General features: G+C 36.0%; 2 protein-coding genes across 3 annotated transcripts; one reads left to right on the forward strand and one right to left on the reverse strand.

Annotated features, from left to right (window-relative positions):
* Positions 1-1903: 1903 nt before the first annotated feature.
* LOC104889786 (chaperone protein dnaJ 20, chloroplastic) lies at positions 1904-4589 on the reverse strand. 2 transcript variants are annotated; one of them, XM_048640081.2, is made up of 3 exons: positions 4036-4589; positions 3568-3654; positions 2094-2279 (listed from the first exon to the last, which is right to left on the reverse strand). In XM_048640081.2, the coding sequence occupies exons 1-2, from the start codon at positions 4471-4473 to the stop codon at positions 3601-3603; spliced, it is 492 nt and encodes a 163-aa protein (XP_048496038.1). In that variant the 5' UTR covers positions 4474-4589; the 3' UTR covers positions 2094-2279; positions 3568-3600. The 2 variants fall into 2 exon arrangements, with proteins under 2 accessions (XP_010673395.2, XP_048496038.1); XM_010675093.3 differs by lacking the exon at positions 3568-3654 and having other exon boundaries at positions 1904-2279; positions 4036-4584.
* Positions 4590-6892: 2303 nt separating this feature from the next.
* On the forward strand, positions 6893-10822 carry LOC104889787 (30S ribosomal protein 2, chloroplastic). The gene is made up of 4 exons (XM_010675094.4): positions 6893-7388; positions 9400-9501; positions 9603-9902; positions 10456-10822. Exons 1-4 carry the CDS (start codon positions 7068-7070, stop codon positions 10492-10494), a joined length of 762 nt encoding a protein of 253 aa, XP_010673396.2. The 5' UTR covers positions 6893-7067; the 3' UTR covers positions 10495-10822.
* Positions 10823-18050: the final 7228 nt, after the last annotated feature.

Consider the following 18050-nt stretch of genomic DNA (forward strand, 5'->3'; position numbering starts at 1 on the left):
AATAATTAGCGGAGTCCAACTCAACATAATTTTTAATTGTTTATTTCTAATGAATAGTTTACTCAATAAGTCAATAGATAAATGTAGGTCGTGTATCAATCTTCGAAATAAAAGTAGCTACCACTAAATCTTGCAAGAACTTTTTTTAGTTTACTCTTGAATTGATTCAGTGGTCCTGGAATTAAATTTGACAGATTCAGAATACCATTTATGATTTATCCCAAGCCTATCAACTATGACTAATTAATGTATGGGGTCAAATGAAACTTTTGCATGCCACAAAGTAACAACTAAACCAGTTTCTCTCGAACATCTGACGGTCTGAGTTTGTTAAGTAGTTGCTGACAAAACTGGTAGGGCTCAAATTTGAGGGTAATCCGTAATCTTTATACTCCTATCTTACACTCCTCTTCTAGCTAGGTGGGCCTTTGAAGGTGACAACTCCATTGTTAATGACAATATTAGTTGCTAACACCATAAATTAGATTTAATTCTTGATAGCTCTGGTCATATGTTTGTTAATAAACTTAACAATTCCAAATGCACATTAATATGAATCTAGAAGATTATGCATTAATGCATAATACTTACATTTATATATATGCAACTAAAACTGATTATTGGGTGGGTCAGGATCGTGCAGGTCAGTAGCGGGTCGGGTAAGAAAAATAATGAACGGAGAGAGACAAAAGTGTGTATAATTTAATAGTAATCCATTCATGTAATTATTTTTACAACATGTAAATTATTTTTTAAATATTTTATCGGTCCTGTTATGGCACCTCTTCAATAAATATAATGACCTTGTCCAATAAAAGAGCTATAAATTTGACATTAATCCGTTAGTCATTGCGTCACCCTATCCAATAACTAGGTCTATATGTACTTTCATAATTAACAATCGAACTCGCACTTTAACCACCTAAATAAGAGATACTACTAAGTATATTGTGGAAATAATAGCAATAAATAAACATTAATCATATTAATTGATGCATGATTATGTCATGAATTCCTAAATTAATACTTCCTCCGTTTCTTTTTACTCGCTACACTTCTCATTTCATGGACTCCTAGGCAATTTTTGGAGAAGAGAGAGGTAGAGAGTAAAAAGAAAAGGGACTCATATGGGAGGAGAGAGATAGAGAGAGTTTATTGCCCAAAAAAGAAGTGTAGCAAGTAAGGTGAAACTTCCCGTAATGGAAAGTGTAGCGAGTAAGAAGAAACGGAGGAAGTACTAATTTAGAAAATGTGTCTAATAAAAAGTTATATTAATTGATACACTTTTCTTTTAAGTGGTAAATTACAAAATATTATGGATAAAGATTAGAAGTCTCATTAAAAGTTTATGTGAATTCATCTCATAAAAAACAATTTCAGAAATTGACTTTCAATATTTACACATTCTTTCTCCCGGTTTTTCCACCACATAAAAGAGCAAACATTATCCCTTAGTTGGGACCAAAATTGCAAACGACCAATCAAGAATCTAAAAGCAATGAATCATCTCCTCTAATTATTTTCACATCAACATTGGCATCTCCTAATAAAAATACCAAAAATTAGATTTATAGTTCTATGACCCTCGTCTTCCGTTCAACTGAAATCACCTTGTAATTTTCTCTCGGCTTCGTACGATGTAGTGCAAGAGCCATCACACATCTAAAGCTTTATTCTACTCACCTTATTTTTAGTTATCTAAGAAAAAATAAGTTCGGATAAGGGCTACACGGGACCAATAAGTTCGGATACAAGCTAAGAACTAATTAATTTAGTTTAGATTATAGCATATAAGAGTTGAATAAGTGCAAATGAGCGGAACATTTCGTAAAACACCACCATTACGAACATTGAATTTCCGTGCAATAATAGATAAGATAGAAGCAAAACTCGGATAGCAAAGTCGAGCAAGCAGCGTAGATGTACAATTATATGCAATATGTTTCTTGATTCTTATACAGTTATGGACGAAAAATATCAGCGAAAATGAGACCTATGCACCTTGTTGCTTACTGCACACAGTCCAAGCAAGCAAGTCAGCAATGTCCATTTCCTCCAGTTCCTAATTACCCCCACCAAACAAAAAAAAAAGGTGCAACAAAATTAGATATATACATAGTGGGATTATCTCATAATCATGATTCAGACAATTCGTTCCTTTGACGACGCATTCTAGCTCCCCATGAGTTTTGGTTTGCATCTTTGTACATGCTTCTTTTCTTCAGTCCTGATAGCTGGCTCTGCCAACGACCTCTCCAGTCACTTTTGTCCTCCACTTCCTATAGGATAGAAAGAGTCGGATATTTTGAGCACAATTTATTTGATGCAGTATACTATTTTAATGATCAAAGGCATTGGACTCTAGTCTTGATGAAATGTACAAACAGGATAAGAAGCAACTGGGCTGGTGGTGGGGTTTTTAGTTAGAGATCTGGATAGATGAAAACACAACTTGACAAGGTCATCTAGGTCCATCAAAATTCTGTCTGCAATGTCCAACCAATTCATCGCCGAAAAACTGGGTTTATGAATCAGGCTATTTGAAGAAATCTTTTCTAGTGAACATGTAAGGAGGCGGCATTTCGGTAAAACCTCTGGGTAATGGGTCCGTCCCATAGAAATTCCTGTTCTTTGTTGGGTGTAGAACAAGTTCTCCATATAGTTTTTTTCTATAATTATCCTTCAAGAGTATAACATATAATAGAAATTGATATTCGATTTGATCTGTTCTGCATGTTTATCTTTGCATAATGCTCTTAAGTGGCAACTGCATCTAATTGGCAGCTTCAAGACCAAGTTGATGGAAAAAAAATAAGCTTTTATATTGTCACTTTATTGTAGCAACTAACAAATTTATATTCAAATTTCAAAGCTAGCAACTTTTGACTATTAAAGTCCAAAAGCAGCTTGTTTATTTTGAAATAGAGGTGGCATTAGGTTTGACACATCTATCAAATATAGATATGTAACATCTTTTTCTAGTCCACCATATGAGAAGGCATCTTAATGAACATTTTGATACTGGTGTACGAAATTCTAACATTGATGATGTATTGGTACTGCAGGGGACTGTGATGATCCTACTCACTCATCAGGCAGCATAACTAAGGACAAGGGTTCCCTACATGAACAAGCAACAATACACATTGCTAATACACAGCAAACTAATTAACAACAGCGCGAAACATCATCAGCTTACGCACGAAGGACAAGGGTACCCTACACGAACAAGCATAATACAACTTGCTGATACATACTAATTAACAACAGTGCAAAACATTATCAGCTTACGCGCGAAGAAGAACAAGGGTACTCTACATGAACAAGCATAATACACATTGCTAATACACAGCAAACTAATTAACAACAGTGCAAAACATCATCAGCATACACGCGAAGAAGGACAAGGGTACCCTACATAAACAAGCATAATACATATTGCTAATACACATCAAACTAATTAACAACAGTGCGAAACATCATCAGCTTACGAACGAAGAAGGAAAGCGGATACAAGCAGTCTCTCATGGGAAACGAAAGGCCGGAGTATTACTAATAAGCAATTACCAATATTGTATGGTTAGTACTCATAGAACAAGATCAACACAAATGGCCGAAGCGAAGCAACGTCACAGTCTCAAAATGATCTTTATCCTAATCAAATACATCACAGATAAAACTTAAGTAATATCTACAATACAATCTAAACTTTAATTGGATTGAACAAATTCATTTCACCCAAATTTACCATAGAATGACATTACATTAATGTCAAGGAATTAATTATACACATCCATTCCTGAAACTCAGCACATCCAACTTCAAATCTCATCACAAACAACAGATTTCAATATAATTACCAAATAGAGCTAAAGAATGAAAGATTCATAAAAAAAAAACATCAATTAGCTAAAGAACAAGCATAACATAATGCAAAACCAACAAAATAAATTCACAAAATTTGCTCATCAACCATAACAAGCCCTAAAAAAAACTCAAAAAAAAAAGAAAAGATTGATTGTTTTACACTTTTACCTGAAGATCAAAGTTTTTGCGAGCAGAGAAAGCAAGATGAAGTCCACGAGCCATGTCACGATCATAAATAGCCCTAGTACGAGGATCAGACAAAACTTCGTAAGCTTCTTGAACACGAATAAATCGATGAGTGTATTCATCGACTAAATCTGGGGGTGAAACATCAGGGTGATATTTGCGCGCAAGTTGTTTGTAAGCTTGTTTGATTTCAATCAAAGAAACGTTTTGGGGAATGCCTAAAAGGTCGTAAAAAGTCATCTCTGAGATGGGTTTTGTGAATCCGCCATTGTTGAGGGTAGCTCGAGCTTTGAGGGTGGAAAAAGAGTAGGAAAAGGGGAAAGATATGCGATTTGAAGATGAATATGAAATGGGGTTTACTGAGAATGGAAAATTTGAGGTTGAAGATGAGATTAAGGAGGTTTCACAGTGTAATTGCATTGTTTTTGGGTAATGAGTGAAATTTGGGGATGGATTTTTGGGGAAGTTTTTTTGGAGTTTGTTGAGAAGAAACGAAAGCTGGTGTTTTTGGTAGTATGGTGTTTGTATTTAACTATTTAAGTGGTGAATTGATGAGGTGATGTGAAAAAAAAAAAAGGGTGCAAAACTTGTGCACACTTGGCAATTCTAGTTCTACCAGCATTTTTACAGGTTATGCGTGTGTGTTTAATTAACGTTTTTTTTTTAATTAGAAAAGAAAATATAAAGTAAAAGAAAACTTATGTACGTTATGCGTGCGTGTTTAATTAACGTTTTTTTAATTAGAGAAAAAAATATAAAGTAAAAGAAAATTTCTGCTTAAATAACGTGGAAGAATTTGTGTATCAAGTTCAATTATTGAATATCAATTAAGTGGGAGAATTTTATATTTTCGAGATTACAAAATAATAATCGCCAAAGATTGGAAAAGTTGTAATTGTCTTTTTGGTTCACTATACATATTTATTTTTTAAAAAAAAAACTTAAAATTGTTTCATTGTTGGGATATAATTGTTAAAAGATTGTGGATGTCGAGTCCTCCTCTTTTCATTTATAATAGACATTTATTGAGATTACTTAGGCCTTGTTTGGTTGACAAAACAAATCATGGGAAGTGCAAATTCCTAGGAAGTAAAAGTTTATGAAATTGTTTGGTTGGCAAAATCATGGGAATTTGCACTTCCTAGGAAGTTCTACTTCCTCCAAAATGGAGGAAGTTACTTACCTAGGTCCCCTAGGTAAGTAGAGCTTCCCATAGGAAGTTCCACTTCCCATTGTCAACCAAACACAACTTTACACTTCCTAGGAAGTTCAAATACATGGAAAAAATAACTTCCTAGGAAGTATGACTTCCTATATACAACCAAACAAGGCCTTAAGAGGAATAATAAACATATAGCAGGACATGCAAAATCAAATCTATAATATATGATAAGGATATGTAAAATCAAATCTATAATATATGTCCATGTACTTAGATATAGTGTTATGTTCGTATGTATAATGTTTTTGTTCGTATATATAGTGTTTGTAGAAGAACAACAAGATATTTTCCAAAACACAAACAAATGCTATAGTTTCTTATTGTTTGACAGACACTATGAGTCCATATTTGAAAAGACAATCTCATGTTAGTGTTAACGTGAGATTAACTGATGTCATGCTGACATTATGTGCGTGCATCAAACCAACAACGAAATTTGTTAATTAAGCTCTTGGACCTTTTGGTTATGCTAGTCTTAAATTGTTTTTTTTGATGAATTAGTCAAACGCTAAAGTATATTAGTTATATTACATAAACTAGATTATAACGCATTTTATTAGCGCTAATTTTAATATCACATATAAATCATTCTCTCAATCTTCTCCAATCCATCAAGACGTCCTAAAACCTGCGTGGTTCTCCTCCTCCATTCTCCGCCTACCACAACCTGAATTCCTTGTATAATTTGAATCATTGGATGTAAGTAAAATATTTAAGCATAAGGTTGCAATGGCAATGTCTACGAACACTTGCTTTGTTGTTATTTTATTTAACAAGATGTCTATCATCTTTGAAGTGAAAAAAGAGTTTGAGAGAGATTCATCATCACAAAAGGGTAATATATATTGCCCATGACCAGACGACAACTTGCACAAAACTTGAAGATGATGAGAGGATTTTTTTTTAGATTTAGATTTGTTTAACTTTAATTTGTTGGTTCGATATGAGGAATATATGAATTGAACATAGGGCGTTTAATTTTCAGAATTGAAACGAAGAAAGGTCACATACACTATCTAATGTAATTTAAGAAGCTTCTAAAATATTTCTTGTGTTTTAAACCAAAATAGCTACACGTTGACATTTTAATTAATGAAGTAGTTAATTAATGAAGTAGTTCGTAATTTGTGCAATGATAAAATGTTAATCATTTAATTTAAGGAAAATGATATACATAGCCCTTAGGGCTCCATATAAGAAGCTTAAAATAGAAATAAAAAGTTGAATCAAGCATTTATTACCTCAAATGATGTGTAATATTGTCTTGAATTCTTAAACTGTTTCCATGTTAAGAAATATATTTAATGCTTATCCATAACCCTTAGGGCTACATATAACATTATCATTAATTTAATTACTCTCTTCTTTTCAAATTACTCGCTACACTTTGACTTTTATGCTTGTCAATACACTACTTTGACTATTAATATCTTTAATTATATATTAGAGTAAAGTATAAAAATTTGATTTTATGAAAATATACATTGACACGAATCTAACAACCTATGATTTATGGAATTTTCAAAATGTAGCTAGTAATTCGAAATGGAGGAAGTAGTATTTTGTGATTTGTGAATGTCGAACACGTGATAGGCAGGTGACATATGGATAAAGCGATAACACTCCATTCTCTTCTCTTTAGCAACAAAGCAAAAACCCCTCTTCCATTTCTACAAAATCTCCCAAAACCCCACTGAATTTACTGTGTTAGTACCAAAATTCAGTCTAATTTGTGAAGTGGGTAATTGAAATTATAATCATACAATTAACAACAACTTTAATTCCCAGAAAAATGGCAACAATTTCTTCCATACTTCCATGTCCTGGCTTACTTCAACACTCTTCTACTTCAAAACCCAAACAAAATCTTGTTCAATTGCTCTCTTTCAATCATGGGTTTTCTCTTAAACTGAAAACCAGTATCTTTATCTCTACAAATCCGCCATTGACAAAGATTCGTGCTGTTGTAGCTGAAGATACTTCTTCATCTACTACATCATCTTCAGGTGAAGGTGGAATTCCAAGATTGTACATTGGTAATATTCCAAGGAATATCAACAATGATGAGCTTCGTCGCATTGTCGAAGAACATGGCGCCGTCGAAAAAGCTGAGGTTTTTCCTTCTTCTTCATCACTTTCTTTTAAGGTTTCTTATCTGGGATTTGTTCATATGCTCATATTTGTTTTGTTGTGTTGTTTGATGGGTATAATTCTTCTTTTGGGATGTTGTTTCATTTTCTATGCTATTTCTGTCTGCATTTTCTCTTTAATATATGCCCAATGTTGTTGAGAAATCATGAAATTGAGATTGCTTTTATAGTGTCAGAATTGGTGAGTGCCACATTTTGCATTTGGGGTGGTTGTAGGAGACTTCTACGCTTATGCTATGTCAAGGAATTATTGTTAGAAGTTTAGCTCTATTAAGAATTCTCACTATCACTACCAAAGTATTACCAATGTATGTATTGGAAATTGCAATGTGTATCACTTGAAGAGGTGGAGCCTTTGAATTTTGATGCGTTTCGTGTTTTGGTGGTTAAGGCGTGTGCATATTGTTGATTAGGTATATATGAAGACGAGTATAGCAAAGTTGATCTATTGAGATATGCACACTGCATATTGATGGTAGTTAGATTTTTTTAATAATAGTGTAGATGTTAGATTATAAGCAGAAATGAGAATGAGCAGCTGACAGTCCATAGAAGATTAGTGGTGGGTGAAGACTTCATCCATCCAATATTCGTCTTGCAATCCCCTGCGCAGTCCAAATTAATTGTAGTCCGTCTCCACAAAAGTTTGAAGTCATATGGTTTATCAATATGTTGGTGGAAAGATGGAAAGAAAGAATAGTCACTGATAGTAAACACCATTAGATTATGAACTGTTTTTCAAGCATGTGACTGATGTCCATGAAACTGGGGCTTGTGGCAAAGTTGATGGAAGTTGGAGAGAATCCTCTCCGGGTGCTGAAATTACTCCTCTCACATTTATTAGAGTGCAAGTATTGTCTCAGTGGCCTTGTAAAAAATCCTCTATGTATACCATCATTAGAGTGCAAGCATTGTCCGAGTGACCTATATAAATCCCTATGTATTTAAGTGAATTAATCTCCTTCGATAAATGACATCTTTGTAGAATAAGAACTTCTAAATCCCACATTCAGAGCATTCATGTATTTATAGGCAAGCCAGGGCAGAGGCCATTGCTAGCCTTAGGTGCTGCAGCCCGTGGTCTAAGCCTCAAAGCACCATGCTAGAGATTTAAACTTCAAAACAACACATCGAGACTATTCCATCGAATCTTCTCATTTCTCATTAAAAACAAATTATATATGTTCATTTAACGTATATATCAAGTCAGGCTAGTCAATGATCAAATTTTGAATGAGTGATAAAACAGAAAATCCTAGTTCTTTCAATATTGTTGTGAGCCATCACTTTCCTCTTTACTAATATGTATATGTGCTACAAGAAGATATTTGATTCACTTGACTTGATGGGAGGGGCTAATCAATTAGATCCGGAATTGAATAATGAAAGAGCCATTGGTCTCCATCAAGCTTCTAACATATCTTCCTCTTTTATGATCCCACTTACTGTAATCTAGAATATTTAAGGTGCCAAATGACTTCATCTTGATTCTTTAACATATTTTACATTCTGTGGAGAACAATGACAACTAAAGAGGACTTAGTGGTATTCCTTCCTTAATGTGGTGTTTATCAGTCATCAATCTTTATGTGATGCTTAGATCAGAGAATAATACCGTATATTATATGTTCGAGTTGATTAGTTTAACTTGTTCTTTAGTAAGGTATCCTAATTACAAATTGCTTTTAAACTTGACTTTGAGAATCTTTATTGTCCCCTTTGCCTTTTTCTTTCTTACATTCTCTCATTCATCTACTTGGCTATTTGTGGGCCCTTTATATGTATCTTCTTTTCTTTCAAGAGAGAGCTCAGAGCATCAATATTTTTTACACTAGAGTGGCGTGGGTCCCACAAGAAGCGATGTTATCAGAGAATAGTTTAGCTGATTAAAATTTAACCAAATAGCCAAACCCTATTTTCATATGCTGCAATGTGAGATTTTAATGATAATAACTAAATGCTTGTTTCCTGCAGGTGATGTATGATAAATATTCAGGAAGGAGCAGAAGGTTTGGTTTTGCTACAATGAAGTCTGTTGAGGACGCAAATACAGTGATCGAGAAATTGAACGACACTGTAAGAAATTTTCTACTTATTTGTGGAAGTATTGTTCTATTAATACGAGCTTGTCTTTAGTTTTTGAGCTCATTTCTCTTATTTTTTCCTTTTTAATTTAGGAAATTGATGGACGTAAAATCAAAGTGAACATAACTGAGAAACCTTTGCAAACTGCGGATTCATCAGTGTTCCAGACTGAAGAGACTCAATTTGTTGACAGTCCCTACAAAGTTTATGTTGGCAATCTTGCAAAGACGGTGACCAGTGAGTTGCTAAAGGATTTCTTCTCAGAGAAAGGGAAGGTTCTCAGTGCTAAGGTTCAACGAACACCCGGGACTTCCAAGTCTAGTGGTTATGGGTTTGTTAGTTTCTCTTCGGAAGAGGAAGTAGAGGCTGCAATTGAAGCTCTCAACAATGCTGTAAGCTGATTCCATGACTGCTCCTCTCTTTTTTAAGTTCCAATGTTTGATGTTTCATGATCTTCAAGGCAAAACTTTGAGCAATAATGTCTTTTTTAAAGTAAGATATGAAAAATTGATAAAAATTGGGACAAATCCACCACGAACCCACATGATGGAATAAAAGTTTTTATCATTTGACCCCAACGAAAATGATGGAATAAAAAAAAGAAAGAAGACAGAAAGAAAGCGGCATGTGACATAGGCATGTTCTCTTCACCTAATTTTCATTTATATGAATTCTTCGCTCTAAAGTTATTTAAACTTATTGTTCTTAAACTTATCGTATATATATATGGACTTATTGTAGTTAGTAGTTCTTATTGGTCCTTAATTGACTTTATCAGAACTTATTGGTCTTTTTTTTGTTGACGGAAATTTATACAAATTTATGCAAACTATGCTTCTTGTACTAAGTGAAAATAAGACGAGGAGACCATAGCCTTAACTTTTTGTTGTATTTGTCAAATTATCTTCATCACATCTTCAATTCTCCTAATACATTTCATTGCAGGTTTTGGAAGGGCAAAAGGTACGCGTAAATAAAGCTTAGGACATGAAAGAGGATTGAGCTTGTCGACCGGGAAGTTAGTTGTATGTTTTGTACGTGCCATTATGCTCTTTTGGTAGTGCTAATTTCATGCCAAAGTTAATCAGAACATTCGAAGCGTTATGTTCTTGACTGCTTGCATCTGAAACCTGAAGCTATGTTGGTGCAGTAGAGGGATCAGCATTAAGTAGCCCCTGATAAACATAGTTGGTATTAGATTTTTGTTGAGAACAATTGTGTTTGGCAGCATGACATCTTTGTTATGTTACATTTTGCTGAATTGTGAAATATTATGTTCTTTTCAATTATAAGATGTTTAGTTGTTTTCTCAGAGAGGGATTGTTGGGGATTAATTGACATACAATGAGGATTTTCTCTTCCACATTTCATGCATTCCCATGCCTTTTCAATAACTGTATAGTATAAGTACTGATCACTTGTTGAAATCTTTAATCTGCAAATGGTCCTCTTAGTGTAATTATCTCTATTATATAAGAGAAAAGGGGGATGAAGATGGTGTCCCTCTCTAGAAATACTAAATTATCCTTAATGATTTAATGGAATGAAAAAAAATGACAAAAGAAAATGATTAAACCCTTTCTCATTTCAACTCGCCACTCTAAACAAGTTAAATATGGTATGTGCATCAAATATTTCGATCAAAACATTAAAAGGACAAAAATATCTTAACCCTTTTTTTTATAAGAGAAGATGGTAGACATGACGTCTCCTGAAAAGTATGAAACTCACTACCTTTAATACTCAATAATTCAGTCAAACCAACTCATTATGTATATTCTTTATGTTCAAAATTTATTCACAAAAAAATGATGTTAAAAATTACAAGTCACGTCGACTTTACTAGGAATGTTATTGGGAGAAAATATGACCAGCCCGGAGAAGTCCAAAATTGTATCAAAAAGCACGCTTTTGCATTTTCCCAGCGCCGGAGCTCCGAATGCCACAAGATGCCTCCTACGGGAAAGAGAGGTCATTGGAAAAAAGTCATGTGGCTTGGATCGAATATGTGGATGTTTTTACCTTCATTTCGAGATAATTTTGGGTTTCACGAGAAATGAACAAATGGGGTGTTGAGAGGCTTTTCGAGGCAATGCGAATTTTGCAAGGCACCCGCGCAATGTTACAAGTCATGTCGACACTCCTAAGAATGTTTCGAGAGAAAATATGACCAGGCCTGCAGAAGTCAAAAAATGTCCCAAAAACAGCAAAAATTGAAGGTTATAATACATGCTTTCGGACTTTCCCGGCACCCGAGCTCCGAACGCCACGGGATGCCTCCTAGAGGCATGGGAGGTCATTGGAAAGGAGTCATATGGCTTAGATCGAATATATGGATGCTTTTACGTTCATTTCGAGGCAATTTTGCGTTTCACGATAAATGAACAAATGGGGTGATTAGAAGCTTTTCGAGCAAATGCAAACTGTGCCAAGCACCCGGGCCATGTTACAAGTCACGTCGGCACTCCTAAGAACGTTTCACGAGAAAATATGAACAGGCCCAGAGAAGTAAAAAAAAAAAGTCTCAAAAACAGTCAAAATTGAAGGTTGTAATACACGCTTTCGGACTTTCCCGGGACCAAGCTCCGAACGCCACGAGATGCCTCCTAGGGGCATGGGAGGTCATTGGAAAGGAGTTATGTGGCTTGGAACGAATACGTGGATGCCTTTATGTTCATTTCAATGCAATTTTGGGTTTCACGAGTAATGAGCAAATTGGGTGTTTAGAGGTTTTTCGAGGCAATGCAAATTGTGCCAAACACGCTCTTAACGTTACAAATCACGCCGGCTCTCCTAGGAAAGTTTCGGGAGAAAATATGACCAGGCCTGCAGGAGTCAAAAAATGTCCCAAAAACAACAAAAAGTGAAGGTTAATACACGCTTTCGGACTATCCCGGGCTCGAGCTCCGAACGCGAGGGGATGCCTCCTAGGGGCATGGGAGGTCATTGGAAATAAGTCATGTGGCTTGGAACGAATATGTGGATGTCTTTACGTTTATTTCAAGGCAATTTTAGGTTTTACAAGAAATGAACAAATGTGGTGTTTAGAGGATTTTCGAGGCAATGCAAATTGTGCCAAGCACCAGCGCAATGTTACAAGTCACGTCGGCACTACTAACAACGTTTCGGGAGAAAATATGACCTGGCTCGCGGAACTAAAAAAATGTCTAAAAAACAGCAAAAATTGAAGGTTATAATACACGCTTTCAGAATTTCTCGGGACCCGAGCTCTGCACGCCACGGGATGCCTCCTAGGGGAATGGGAGGTCATCTTAAAGGAGTCATGTGGCTTGGAACGAATATGTGGATGTCTTTACGTTTATTTTAAGGCAATTTTGCATTTCACGATAAATGAACAAATGGGGTGTTTAGAGGCTTTTCGAGCAAATGCAAATTGTGCCAAGCATCCGCGCCATGTTACAAGTCACGTCGACACTGTTAAGAACGTTTCGCGAGAAAATATGACCAGGCCCGCGGATGTAAAAAAATGTCCCAAAAATAGCCAAGATTGAAGGTTATAATACACGCTTTCGGACTTTCCCGAGGCCCGACTTCCGAACGCCACAAGATGCCTCCTAGGGGCATGGGAGTTCATTGGAAAAGAGTCATGTGGCTTGGATCGAATATCTGGATGCCTTTACGTTTATTTTGAGACAATTTTGGGTTTCACGAGAAATGCAAAGGAGGGTGTTTTGTGGCTTTCCGAGGCAATGCAAATTGTACCAAGCACCCGTGAGTCACGCTGGCACTCTTAAGAACGTTTCGGGAGAAAATATGACCAGGCCCGCGAAAGTAAAAAAAAGGTCCCAAAAAGCAGCCAAAAAAATACACGCTTTCGGACTTTCCCGGGGACCGAGCTCCGAACGCCAAGGGATGCCTCCTAGGGGCATGGGAGGTGATTGGAAATAAGTCATGTGACTTGGAACGAATATATGGATGCATTTACGTTCAATTCTAGGCAGTTTTAGGTTTCACGAGAACTGAAAAAGTGGGTTGTTTTGAGGCTTTCTGAGACAATGCAAATTGTTGCAAGCACCAGCGCACTGTTACAAGTCACGTCGACACTCCTAAGAACGATTCGGGAGAAAATATGACGAGGCCCGCGAAAGTAAAAAAAATGTCTCAAAAACAACCAAAATTGAAGGTTATAATACACGCTTTCGGACTTTCCCGGGACCCGAGTTCCGAACGCCACAGGATGCCTCCTAGGGGGGAATGGGAGGTCATTGGAAAGGAGTCATGTGGCTTGGAACGAATATGTGGATGTCTTTACGTTTATTTCAAGGCAATTTTGCGTTTCACGATAAATGAACCAATTGGGGTGTGTAGAGAGGCTTTTGGAGCAAATGCAAATTTTGCCAAGCACTCGCCCTATGTTACAAGTCACGTCGGCACTCCTAACATCGTTTCAGGAGAAAATATGACTAGGCCCGCGAAAATAAAAAATGTCCCGAAAACAGCCAAAATTGAAAGTTATAATACACGCTTTCGGACTTTCTCGGGGTCCGAGATCCGAACGCCACGAGATGCCTCATAGGGGTATGGGAGGTCATTGGAAAGGGTTTTGTGTGGTTTGGAATGAATATGTGGATGCCTTTACGTTCATTTCAATGCAATTTTGGGTTTCACAAGAAATGAGCAAATGAGGTGTTTAGAGGCTTTTCGAGGCAATCAAATTGTGACAAGCATCCGCTTGACGTTGCAAGTCACGTCCGCTCTCCTAGGAAAATTTCGGGAGAAAATATGACCAAGCATGCAGAAGTTAAAAAATGTCCCAAAAACAGCCAAAAGTGAAGGTTAATACACGCTTTCGGACTTTCCTGGGGCTCGAGCTTCGAACGCCACGGGATGCCTCCTAGGGGAATGGGAGGTCATTAAAAATAAGTCATATGGGTTAGAGAGAAAATACGGATGCATTTACGTTTATTTCAAGGCAATTTTGGATTTCACAAGAATGAACAAATGTGATGTTTAGAGGCTTTTCGAGGCAATGCAAATTGTGCCAAGGACCCGCACAACGTTACAAGTCACGCCGGCTCTCCTAGGAAAGTTTTGGGAGTAAATATGACCGGGCCTGTAAAAGTCGAAAAATGTCCCAAAAATAGCCAAAAATGAAGGTTAATTCACGCTTTCAGACTTTCCTAGGGCCCGAGCTCCAAACGCCACAGGATGCCTCATAGGGGCATGGTAGGTCATTGGAAAGGAGTCATGTGGCTTGGAACAAATATGTGGATGTCTTTACGTTCATTTCAAGGCAATTTTGGGTTTCACGAGAAATGAACAAATGAGTTGTTTAGAGGCTTTTCGAGGCAGTGCAATTTGTGCCAAGCACCCGCGCAATGTTACAAGTCATGTCGGCACTTATAAGAACGTTTCACGAGAAAATATGACCAGGCCCGCGTAAGTAAAAAAATGATAAAAAAACAGCCAAAATTGAAGGTTATAATACACGCTTTGGGACTTTCGCAGGCTCGAGCTCCGAACGCCATGGAATGCCTCCTAGGGACATGGGAGGTCATTGGAAATAAGTTATGCGGCTTGGAACGAATATGTGGATGTCTTTACTTTTATTTCAAGGCAATTTCGGATTTCATGAGAAATGAACAAATGGGATGTTTAAAGGCTTTTTGAGGCAATGCAAATTGTTCCAAGCACCCGCGTAATGTTACAAGTCACGTCGGCCCTCTTAAGAACCTTTCTGAAGAAAATACGACCAGGCCCACGAAAGTAAAAAAAATGCCTAAAAAACAGCCAAAATTGAAGGTTATAGTACACGATTTCGTAATTTCCCCGGGCCCGAGCTTCGAATGGTACGGGATGCCTCCTAGGGGCATGGGAGTTCATTGGAAATGAGTCATGTGGTTTGGATCAAATATGTTGATGCCTTTACGTTCATTTCGAGGCAGTTTTTGATTTCACGAGAAATGAAAAAGTGGGGTGTTTTGAGGCTTTTTGAGGCAATGAATTGTGCCAAGCAACCCCGCAATGTTACAAGTCACATCGGCACTCCTAAGGAACGTTTCGGGAGAAAATATGACCAGGCCGGTGGAAGTAAAAAATGTCTGAAAAGCAGCCAAAATTGAAGGTTATAATACACGCATTTGGAGTTTCCCGGGACACGAGCTTCGAACTCCACGGGATGCCTCCTAGGGGCATGGGAGGTCATTGGGAAGGAGTCATGTGGCTTGGAACGAATATGAGGATGCTTTTACGTTTATTTCAAGGCAATTTTGCCTTTCACGGTAAATGAACAAATGGGGTGTTCAGAGGCTTTTCGAGACAACACAGATGGTGCCAAGAACCCGCGCAACGTCACAAGTCACGTCGACTTTACTAGAAATTTTTTCAGGAGAAAATATGACCAGCCCGCGGAAGTCCAAAAATGTCCCCCAAAACAGCCAAAATTGAAGGTCATAAGTACTAAAAGACTAAAAGTGACTCAATCCGATTAAAATTTAGCCGTACTATCTCCGTTCTTTTACTATTACAACAATGTGTTTCGACACAAATTTTAAGGATTTGGAACAAATGAGTAGTTTAGCATAAAAGTAACTCTTTAATTAACTAGAGTATGAGAGAAATCATCATTAGAAAATAAAAGCAATTTTATAAGGCAAACTGATTAATTAATGATGGTTTTAATAATATAAAACAAGGGCAATATCGTCAATTAAAATTGTTTTTTATACCAAAATTGAAATTGCTGCGATATAGATGTGAAACTATCCAAAATAGTAATTATTGTAATATAAAAAGAACGGAGGAAGTATATTGTAACCTCGTCTCATGTACGAATCTATAATATGTAAACTTTTGTGATTTATAGGAGCTTTAGTGATTTACCATTTAATACTACCATACATCATCTATTCTAAAAATAAGTAAGATGTTGATGGAGACTGTGGAATTAAAGAAAGCAAAGAGATAGAAACAAAAAAAATTGTGACCTATGTGCAGAAAGAGTCGGTCTTGTAAGAGAACGTCTAATTTTAATTTAAAATTATACACTTTTTTAATAAGATGAAGGGGATTCACTTGAGGAGGGGATATGAAAAATTACTCAAATGAGTCCTATGAGGTTTGATGCCTATACCTCAAGGATAACAGATGAAAAGCGATACCACTACTCCACCACCTCAACCTCAATTAGGCAACTATTCAAGTTCAATGTTAAGAAGAGAACATATCACTTTTTGAATACAATGAATAGTTTAAGCTATGTCGATTAACAAAAGTAAAATTAGATTGCAACAAGATTTGAACATGTGATCTCTTGCTATTATAACATGTCTCAACCAATTTTTAGTCATGATTTAAGTGTCCACATTATTTTATTTTTAACTTTTAAGTGTTGATTTTTCCTTAATATAGTTTGATGGGAATGAAAAAAATGCATATCAAGTTCGTAAACACAATATCACCCGGGGTAACTCCCGGGCCCAAATACTATTTAATTTTTAAATTGAGGGTTTTACTTGAAAATAAAGCATTTGCATTAGAGCCTTAGAGGAGAGTGACATGTGGCACAACACAAACATTGTTAGGAACACCTTTTAATATATTACCTAGTTATTAGGTCGTGCTATGCCCCGTGCAAGAAAAAATTTCATTTATAAATATAATACTTTATGTTAATAACACTAAATATAACTTAGTCTAGTGGTAAAGACTTTAGTATATGTACTTGAGGTCTCGGGATCAAATCTTATACTATGCAATTTCTATAATTTCTTTATTGCACATGGATTACATAAACTAAATCTCCTTAGGGAGAGCGCCACATGGCACAGTTTCTTGTTTATGCACGCCTTTTAATATATTTACTAGTTATTAGGCCCGGGCTATTCCCCGGGTAATAAAAAAATTCATTTATCAATATAATACTTTATGATAATAACACTAAATACAATTTAGCCTAGTGGTTAAAACTTTAGTATATGTACTTGAGGTCTCGAGATCAAACCCTATACTATATAATTTCTTATTTTTTTTATTGTACATGGATTACATGAACTAAAACTCTCTAGGAAGAGTGCCACGTGGCACAGTTTCTTGTTTTTGCATGCCTTTTAATATATTTGTATAGATTATATAAACTAGTTATTAGGCCCGGGCTATTCCTCGAATAAGAAAAACTTTCATTTATTAATTTAATATTTTATGATAATAACACTAAATACAACTTAGTCTAGTGGTTAAGATTTTAGTATATGTACTTGAGGTCTCGAGATCAAACCCTATACTATGCAATTTCTAAATTTTTTTTATTGTACATAAATTATATGAACTAAAACTCCCTAGAGAGAGCGCCATGTGGCACAGTTTCTTGTTTATGTACGCCTTTTAATATGTTTGTATTGATATATATGTCTCAATTTGATATATTTAGATATCAGCTTTTTTATTTATTACTTACACATAATTAAATACATTATTGAAGATAGTGACAATTAGAGGGGAGTATTGGAAATCATAAAAAGATAAGTATTGATTGTAACTAAAATCTTTAATTGAAATCCTTATAGGCCTAAGGCGCCTTG

The sequence above is a fragment of the Beta vulgaris genome, chromosome 3 (genome assembly GCF_026745355.1).
Source record: "Beta vulgaris subsp. vulgaris cultivar EL10 chromosome 3, EL10.2, whole genome shotgun sequence".
Classification (NCBI taxonomy): domain Eukaryota; kingdom Viridiplantae; phylum Streptophyta; class Magnoliopsida; order Caryophyllales; family Amaranthaceae; genus Beta; species Beta vulgaris.